We start from the raw sequence: 9,200 nt of genomic DNA, 5'->3' as shown, positions 1-9,200 counted from the left end.
GTCTACATACAGCTGGCCAAAGTTTAAAACTAACAATCAAAATATAGTTATATAATCTTAAACACTAAACAAAAGAAAAATATTTAACAAACAAATATATTTTAAAATTTAGTTTTTTTGTTATAAAATATTGTCCCGGCGGGTTAAAATCTAGTTCTATGGGTATGAATAATTATGTGTGTTCATGACATACAAATCAAACAACATATATAACGAGAAGTTATATTGAATACTGATCAGTGATCATCTTAGTTTACGGGTACATGAAGTTCGGGTCTTTCCGGTAATGCCATCAATATCCGAGGCGCAGGCGGTGCAGTTTCTTCATCAGACGAGAAACTAGAGAGTCTCGTATCCTAATTTGCAACAAAGAGAGAATAAAGGAACAAGTTATATTCGATATCTCAACTCGCCAAGAATCATATTTTAGAATTCAAAGAATGTTGTTTCTCACCCTCTCTTGCGTGCAACGTTGTATAACAATGAATGCCTTGACAAATAGATATACAATCAACAAGATTGCTAATGTTCTCACTAATGGTAACTGCAAAAGACAGCAAAATCTTAAATCAGGAAAACAGAGGAAATATGCATGTTTGAGAAATCTTTTATCGAGCTTACCGTGAGCATTGTTAACGAGAAATCATCGACTCCACCTAGTAAAACTGGAAGAGAATGGCGCAAGAAGAGCAGAAGGACAAACTGCACCATGAAGATGAAAAAATTATTGCGTGATCGATCAGAATTTTGGATCTATATGTTCTCAAGGACAGAGAGAAAGAAACATACTAGCAAGGCAATTATGCGGCAACATATCAAGCTTGTGGGACTATGAAATGAGTAAAGCTCAAGATCACCAGTTGCATCCCAGGTTATAAAATAAGGATTACGAAGATCTAGTCCCTCGATTCCCCAATCGTTCCTGGGACGTTTCCAACAACAAGAATAGTATTACTACATTGTGCAGATGAACAAAGAAGGGTATCAAAGCAAGATGAATAAAAAAAGTACCTGAAGTTCATAGATAAGCCTGTGTAGTGAAACAGTTGTCGAGGAGCTGTGTAACCAGGTTTATATTGCTGCAATTTGAACAAAGTTTGGTGAAAAACTATTCATCAAAACAGGGAAAGAATCAAGAAACTGTATGATTAGGTTGCTGTATAGAATTTATACCTGACGACAAATTTCGCATACGGTGTCACCTTTCTCATTGCACCATCTCTGGACGCAATTATGATGTGCAAACTGCAAAGAGAGGCTTATGAATTAAAAGTTCGGAGAGGATCCTGATTATGGAAAACAACCGGAAAACAAAGACAGCACCTTTAATGTTCCAGAGCAAGAACAAGGCGAATCCATGTTAGAATCTTCATCTTCGTCATGACAAATCCTACATTGTTCGAATCTACTCTCACATAAATCAGCTCCTGCAGATACAGATTCAGATGTACCATCTTTGTTAACCAAGTCAGTTATAAGCTCTGCTCGGTTTACCGTCCCAAGACCAGATTCGCTTGATAATCGATCAACCACCAACACTAAATGATCTCCCATCCTAATTCTTACCAACAATGATTGAAACCAAATGTCAGAAAAATGAATCTGCAACGAGAACATCAGAGATGAGCAATAAACACATTAAGGAAAAAAGAAGAGACATAACAATCAAGCAAACTAAACAGAAAACTTGAGAAGCAAAGTTACAAGCTGGAGGACGAAACAAAACAAGAATCATATCCCAAAAAAGGTTGTTTTGTACATGGAGATAATGTGATTAAGGAGGAGACTTAAATCCAAGGATACAAAAAAAACACAAAAAGATTCGGATTCTTTGCAAGAAACGAATACATTAAAAAAAGGTAACTTTACACCATATCCTTTTCCTTTCTCCTTCTTCTTCTTCATGTCAATTTCATTAATAAAGAAACTTGTATCAATCATCATATGTTGCATGAGGAGATGCAGTACAACCAGAATCAAAAGGATCTTCAGATCCACAACAATGCCAATACTGTAACACTTTCCCAGAATTTGGTGTATCCATTGTTCCACCAGTGTATACACTCTCGAATTTCCTCTTTGTCTCCCCTAAACAAAACACCCCCAAAAAATGCAAAATTTCTTCAAAACCCTTGATTTATAACTAGACCTAATTCCCAAATTACAGAGCAAATTCAAGAAATTAAAAAACCCTAAATTGTACCAGCGAAATGAGCAGTGTGGAATCTACAAGCGCGTGGGTGATTGAGGAGAGGATCGAATTGGGTTTTGCAGTTTTTGCAAGTTCTTAAAGTTTTGCTTTCGTCGGAAGAAGAAACTGCGCAACGTAAGTAGAAGCATCGTCGCAGGTTTAGTTTCGGTGTCTTGAAGCTATGGAGGGAGTGAGAGTGGATTAGAGTTTTGGGGATTGGGAAATTCAATAGAGCTTGAGCCATCGTGTTCCCCCCCCGTCTATGGAGAAATGGAAAACAGAGAAATTAATTAACTGTACACATAAAATAATGATTTTCCTATTAAAACGGCCGCGTTTTAATATGTAAAAAATATATATGCCCTATATAATAAAACGGAAATACACAACTTTTTGGTAGACTATATAATTTTTATAAGTTGGTTACAAAATAGTTTATATATTAAATTTATGTTGGTTACCAAAAAAAATGATAGATTAATTGGTCAACTAGGTGATACTCCGTGCTACAGTACGAGATTATATATTTTGTTAGTTACTTTTTTTGTAATTTGTATTTTTGTAATGTAGTTTTTTATTTTGACTTATTTTCTTTGTTTATATAGTGTTTGTTTGTATATTTGGGGTTATACAGTAAATTAGAAATCCTAATAGAGAAAGTAATTTGTAAAATGTAGTTTTTCACGGAAACAGACACACCATAATATTGGATAGTAGTTTTGTAAGAGAATAGACACTCCGCAATATCGGATAGTAGTTTTGTAAGAGGATAGACACACCGCAATATCGGATAATAGTTTTGTAAGAGAATGAGTTTTTCTTTATTTTGGTTTCTCGTCAAAAAATAAGAAGTTGCTTGTTATATTTTAGTGTGAGATATTTCAATGGTTAGGAAACCATTGTATTTATAGTGAGATTAGGTATATTTAGGTTATCATTTAGAAGTTAATATTTGATATATCAAATCTCAACAAAATTGTAAAAAACCAATTTAATTTATAGTTTGATAAAAATACATGTTTTAACGGTTTTAACTCAAACTTTTTTATATTTTTAAATTTTTAAGAGTAAAAATATTAATATAACTTAAATATTTTATAGACTGAAATATGTTATAATATTTTAAACCTTCGACGGAGTTCAAATATTTATAATAATTTAAACATTCTATAAAAATTTAAATATTTATAATCTCTTAAACTTTTTTAAAAAACGTAAATATATTATAATATGTTTACTTTTTAAAATTTTAAATATGTTCAAATATTGAACCAAATTAAACTGTTAAATTTAGATACCTGATAAATCAAGCTTCCTGCTCATTTGTACTCAAAACATATTAGTCATATATTTATAGTGATTATGAACCATATTCCAAAATATTTAGTCAATGCGGATATATAGCACACATTTTCTGTAAATTAGTTTACAACTTTACATATATATAAGGGAAATTACCTAGAATATTACATAAAAGTAGGTTTATTACTAGACTAACAAGTTAAACTAGACTAACACGTTGAGATTTTCAACTTACTAGAATAACACATAAAAGTTTGCAAATTACTTCTATATCTGAGTTGTGTGTTTTATTACGATTTATGCCATTTATAATTAAATCTGATGGGAAAAAAAAACTTATCTTAATGCTCTTGCTCTTGTTTCCCTGTTTTTGTTTTTAAGAATCGATGTTTGTTTGATTTTTGTCAAATCCTCCTTTACTCTGATTCTGCGTGAAAAGAATGGACTGTTGGATAAATCCCTTTACGATGCAAGAAAAGAAACTTCACTTCTCCACCAAATAAAGTTTCAATCTTTTTTTTTGTTAGGGTTTCCTCTCTCTCTTTTCTTTGGGAGATTTCAATCGGAGGAGAGATATAAAAAAGATGATAGATTTCAGTCGAGTCCAGAAAGTGCTTCAAGATTGCCGGATCTGGTGGTGGGTCTGTGATCTCTGAATCTGAGCTTGTTAGCTTTGGTATTACCGATGATTTGAGAGAGTTTGTTAAAGGTTTGACGTCTGCTACGTTCCAGGCTTTTCCTGAACAAGGTATGCTTTGTTTGTTGTTGCTTGATCTTGTGTGAGTTTTTTTTTAACATCGTTTTTCTAATTTTGATGGTTGATTGAGACCAAATGGTTTAGCGTTGTAAGGTACATGTGTTTTGCTACTGGCTTCATTAGTGTTGGAACAAGCGTACTTTGTTAGATGCCCCTTTGTTCAAAATCGACTAAATTTTACTATATCTAGTTTTATATTGGTTGACATGTGGTGTTTATGTAGGCTCCTGGTCGGGAAAATGAAGATCTTGAGCTTGATCTTTCAAGCTTAGGAGCTGTTAATACAATATTCGCCGCCCTGTTCAAGTGAGTTTCGTTGAAACATGCTTTCTCTACTCTCTGTTTTTCCATTACTAGCAACTTGATGCTTTTGTTGAACACAGTAAGCTTGGAGTTCAAATCAAGACAACTGTCTCAGCAAATTTATTGGAGGAAGCGCTGAATGGTACGGTCTACTTTGCCTCTTACTGTTGGGCAAGTTGTTTCCAGGTAGGTATGATAATTAGTTTTTTTAACACTAGCAATTCTTTGCATTAATTAATGTGGTTCTGTCATCTTCTCTGACATATTTGCTTCTCTAACAGGTTGAAAAACAATCGGCTCACTTTTATTTTGTTACGTTAACAGAAGAAGAAGCTCATGCCGGATTGATCTGTAAAGTGCAGTCATCTGCTAAGAACAAATTCAAGGTGCGGTTGGCACAAACTTTTGCCTTTCGTGCTCAAGAATCTCGTAGTTGTTTTTCATATTCTGTATCATACCTTCTGATTTCTTTTGCTTCTCAGTTGCTTTACTTTGATCAAGAAGAGAATGGAGGACTGAGCTTGGCCCTACAGGTATGAAGTTTTGTATTCCGGTTGAATCTTCATGCCTCTTTAATTTCTTCTGGTCTCTAAACTATGTATTATTTGCTTTCATTCTGCAAAAGGTAGACAGCAGGAAGACAGGAAAGCTCTCGACTGCAGGGTTATACTTTTTCGGCTTTCCTGTTTACCGTTTCGATCACAGGGTTTATATTCATCTCTTATGTGCTACATTGTTTGATGTTGCAGCAAATTTCCAAGTTAAGTTATGAGTTATGCCCACGAGTCATGAAAGAAAGGAGGTTCTGGAGGATATACTTTACCGTAGTGAGCACTCATGTTGCACCGTAAGCTCTACTATCTCTTCTCAAAGTTTAAAAATGTTTTCTGACACTCACTTTTGATTAGAGTAATGGGTTAAGCACATTGGAGGAAGTAAATATAGCTTAATACCAAGACTATGATGTCTCATAGCTTAATCAATGCAGCTTTAGACATTTGATTAGATGCATAAGTTTGGTGAAAGGAAACCATACGTAATAATTCGGGAGCATGGGTTTGATCCAGAGACTGTTTTAGTGAATTCTCTGATGGTGCAAATCATCTATGCTGTCAATCTTCTCTAGTTCGGTCAATTTTTTTTAAAATCCAAAAAACTCATCTCTGCTTAAATTGATTCATTAGGTGTTTTTTGGAGAGATTTGTTCAATGACTAAATTGATTCATTAGGGTTCTGCGGATCAGCTCCTGATATGGGAAGAGGTAAAAGCAAGATGTGGAAGAACATCACACATGGTTTTTACTGTGTGAAGGGCAAGTCTAGCCATCCTATGGAGGACTATGTAGTGTCTGAATTCAAGAAACTTGAAGGGCATGAACTGGGTTTGTTTGCCATCTTTGATGGTCATTTGGGGCATGATGTGGCCAAATACTTACAGACTAATCTCTTTGACAGCATTCTAAAAGAGGATGGCTAGACTTATCTATCTTTTTAAACGTCTCAAGGTTCTTTTTTTCCTGGCCTCGTTGATCCTTGATGCTAATAGTTTATGACTTTGAGGTCTTGATTTGTGGAACCTACAAGTTCTGAATGAACAAAGTCGAGAAATGATTTTGCTTCTGTGACTTGCAAAGTCAAAGAAATGTTTTTTGCCCATTTCCATTTAATATGTTGCTTCAAGTTCTGTGCAAATGTTTATTTGTTTTTCTTTTTCCCTTCAATCCCTTATCAAGTTCTCAAGAAAGAAGAGGAGGAGAGGAAAGCGATAGAAGGCACTGGACGCAAAGTCACGACCATTGGTAATTAACATTTAGTGCTCACATAATTTTCTGAATTTGTTTTTCATATATGAAATGGTTTTCCTTTGTTTGAAGGTAAAGTTGACAGTCCAGATTTGACAAGCTTTGTTCGCCAATTTCCACCGGATTCTAAAGGTATTACATTTTCTCTTTCAATTGATTAAGGGGGGTCACCATAGAGTGTTAAAGACTAACTTCTTAGGTTTCATCTTTTCCATTTTTTTCTGAAAGTCCCTTGAATAATTTGACAAAGATTGTTATGGAAAAGCATATATATTTTTGCGTGTTTGAACATCAAATGGTGTCCATTACATTTCGTTGCATTAGATCTGAAGCTGTCTTCATAAAGTGTCTTTGGAATGACGTCATCTGTGATAAATAATGCTTCTGAGGGACTGTTGATCCTTTTTCAGCTTTTCCGTGTGTAACTATTGGTCTGTTGCACTGATAATTATAGATCATGAAATGATACATCACTTTAAAGTCTGTGATTCTGATGAAGTTCTGATAGTAAAAGATGTCCTTTTTGATTGCGCTAGTTTGGAGGGGAAATAAGAATTGTTCACTTTATGACATTTGTTTATTCAAGGGCCTGAAATTATTACAGTTGCTAGTTTTCCTGTAAGTATAACGAGCTTATTACCTACTATAATGTAGTGTCTGAATTCAAGAAACTTGAAGGGTATGAACTGGGTTTGTTTGCCATCTTTGATGGTCATTTGGGGCATGATGTGGCCAAATACTTACAGACTAATCTCTTTGACAACATTCTAAAAGAGGTAAATCTTTAATATTGGTCAAGAAATCTCTTTGGAAGCTTAAAAGGCAAATCCTTTGTGAATTATTCTGACTGATAAATAATTTGTGTTTTCTTTCAGAAGGATTTTTGGACTGACACTGAGAATGCTATAAGGAATGCATACAGATCGATAGATGCAGTGATATTGCAGCAATCCCTTAAGCTTGGTAAAGGCGGATCAACGGCTGTAACAGGAATACTAATTGATGGTCAAAAGCTAGTTGTTGCTAATGTTGGAGATTCAAGAGCAGTGATGTCTAAGACTGGCGTTGCGCATCAGCTCTCAGTCGATCATGAACCAAGTAGGGAGAAAAAAGAGATAGAGAAACGAGGCGGCTTTGTATCAAATATTCCAGGTAAAGCTACCTAATTTGTTGTGACTAATTATGTTTTCTGTCTCTATGGCAGATGTTAATATATGATTATTAACGTTGCAGGGGATGTTCCACGAGTGGATGGACAGTTAGCAGTTGCTAGAGCGTTTGGAGATAAGAGCTTAAAGATACATCTGAGCTCAGAACCGGACATAACACACCAGGCAATTGATGATCACACTGAGTTCATCCTTTTTGCCAGTGATGGTATTTGGAAGGTAAGTCTAACGACTCAGTATCTTCCTCTGGTTCAAACCATGGGTTAGCCATTTCCTAGTACTTATTCTAACATGATGGTCGATGTTTAACTGCAGGTATTATCGAACCAAGAAGCTGTTGATGCGATCAAGAGTATCAAAGATCCGCATGCAGCTGCAAAGCACTTGATAGAGGAAGCTATAGCTAAGAAGAGGAAAGACGACATCTCATGTATCGTTGTAAAGTTCCACTAATCCCTTCTCCTTCTTCTTTCTAGACTCTTTTTTTTTGTTTTTTTTTTGTGTCTATAGTTTACCATTGAGTTTGCAAGATAGAGATATATAAATGCTCTAACTGTGTATGTAAAAAACCAATAATGAGGTTTCCCAGTAAGATGTAATATATTTATGTAAGCATGTATGCTTTTCTTCACAGATGAATGAAAATAAGAAATCGTTAACAGACTTTAAACACACAAAAGTAAGATTGTTCTTCTAGCCCGTGCATCGTCGAGTCTCCCATGCTCTGCACTCTGCAGAAACAGAGAAACAAAAAACAAATTAGATCGTCAGACATCAGCCTTAAGACACAAAACCAAACAAATGATCCAATCCAGTTTAACCGAATCAAAATCACACCAAAATGATCTGGTTTGGCTCATCCAAAAACAGAAAGTTCTGTATGTATAAGTTCATATGTACGTACACGTTCGATTTTAGGTTTAATGAACCCGAAATTACCATAATATCCTCGTCTTCTACCTCTAACATACGACTGAAAACCCTAATTTCCCTTGCCTCACTTTATTTTTTCACGACTTATGTCTATTTTTTTGGTTTCACTTGTGGGGTTTTTACTCAACTATTATAGATTTTCATCTCAACATCTGATTTCTAAATTAAAAACCTATAAAAAGTGAGTTATATAGATTTCCGAAACGATATCTAGCTCTTCCATGGATGAACCCAGAGGAAAGATTTCCGAAACTGAGTAGGAAAAAGACGTTTGCTCCGGCCGACAAACAGAACATGATTGATGAATCTGCTACAAACTTTATTACATGAACACCATTATTCGGAAGAACAGCAAACATGTTTAGATCTTCCTCCAATAAGTCTATCGCAACGCTAGACTGTCTTTGCCAGCTCAAACAAATTCGTGTTATTCTGGTAAGACTTTACAGCTGTCAATCTTGCTTACTAAATCTACCACGGACAAGAAGCCTACCACAACACAACGAAAACTATTTCAAAAAACAAACAAAGTATACCAAAAATATCTGTAACGAGAGAAAGTTGTCGCATAAATCTGTCGCAACAGACCATTAGTCTATTATAAATATCTTTTGGGTCATATTGACTGTTGAAGGTGTACGTCAGATATTTTTGGTACACTTAGTTTTTGATACACATACGTCCACCGATAAGTGTACCAACACTACAACTAAGTGTACCATCTACGTCGACGACAAAGTGTA

General features: G+C 35.0%; 4 protein-coding genes across 10 annotated transcripts; 2 read left to right on the top strand and 2 right to left on the bottom strand.

Annotated features, from left to right (window-relative positions):
* Nucleotides 1-82: 82 nt before the first annotated feature.
* Nucleotides 83-1,617, bottom strand: LOC104773209 (uncharacterized). Its single transcript, XM_010497792.3, has 7 exons — nt 1,324-1,617; nt 1,174-1,245; nt 1,012-1,079; nt 790-922; nt 622-702; nt 455-544; nt 83-356 (listed from the first exon to the last, which is right to left on the bottom strand). Exons 1-7 carry the CDS (start codon nt 1,615-1,617, stop codon nt 249-251), a joined length of 846 nt encoding a protein of 281 aa, XP_010496094.1. The 3' UTR covers nt 83-248.
* A 96-nt stretch (nt 1,618-1,713) lies between these two features.
* On the bottom strand, nt 1,714-2,486 carry LOC104773208 (uncharacterized). The gene is made up of 2 exons (XM_010497791.3): nt 2,204-2,486; nt 1,714-2,088 (listed from the first exon to the last, which is right to left on the bottom strand). The coding sequence occupies exons 1-2, from the start codon at nt 2,433-2,435 to the stop codon at nt 1,934-1,936; spliced, it is 387 nt and encodes a 128-aa protein (XP_010496093.1). The 5' UTR covers nt 2,436-2,486; the 3' UTR covers nt 1,714-1,933.
* Nucleotides 2,487-3,792: 1,306 nt separating this feature from the next.
* On the top strand, nt 3,793-8,187 carry LOC104773206 (putative protein phosphatase 2C 58). 7 transcript variants are annotated; one of them, XM_087479098.1, is made up of 13 exons: nt 3,814-4,241; nt 4,474-4,556; nt 4,634-4,695; nt 4,878-4,939; nt 5,036-5,086; nt 5,179-5,216; nt 5,303-5,400; nt 6,287-6,352; nt 6,428-6,487; nt 7,010-7,131; nt 7,231-7,507; nt 7,589-7,743; nt 7,840-8,187. In XM_087479098.1, exons 7-13 carry the CDS (start codon nt 5,391-5,393, stop codon nt 7,975-7,977), a joined length of 828 nt encoding a protein of 275 aa, XP_087335224.1. In that variant the 5' UTR covers nt 3,814-4,241; nt 4,474-4,556; nt 4,634-4,695; nt 4,878-4,939; nt 5,036-5,086; nt 5,179-5,216; nt 5,303-5,390; the 3' UTR covers nt 7,978-8,187. The 7 variants fall into 7 exon arrangements, with proteins under 7 accessions (XP_087335221.1, XP_087335224.1, XP_019098143.1 ...); XM_019242598.2 differs by having other exon boundaries at nt 4,634-4,739; nt 4,835-4,939; nt 5,183-5,216; XM_019242595.2 differs by having other exon boundaries at nt 4,634-4,739; nt 4,835-4,939.
* LOC104773214 (chaperone protein dnaJ 39-like) lies at nt 4,348-5,325 on the top strand. The gene is made up of 6 exons (XM_010497796.1): nt 4,348-4,386; nt 4,474-4,556; nt 4,634-4,739; nt 4,835-4,939; nt 5,036-5,086; nt 5,179-5,325. Exons 1-6 carry the CDS (start codon nt 4,348-4,350, stop codon nt 5,323-5,325), a joined length of 531 nt encoding a protein of 176 aa, XP_010496098.1.
* Nucleotides 8,188-9,200: the final 1,013 nt, after the last annotated feature.

The sequence above is a fragment of the Camelina sativa genome, chromosome 12 (genome assembly GCF_030686135.1).
Source record: "Camelina sativa cultivar CO46 ecotype springtype chromosome 12, ASM3068613v1".
NCBI classification, from domain to species: domain Eukaryota; kingdom Viridiplantae; phylum Streptophyta; class Magnoliopsida; order Brassicales; family Brassicaceae; genus Camelina; species Camelina sativa.
The sequence above is the reverse complement of the archived record's forward strand: the minus strand, read 5'-3'. Positions and strand labels throughout refer to the sequence as shown.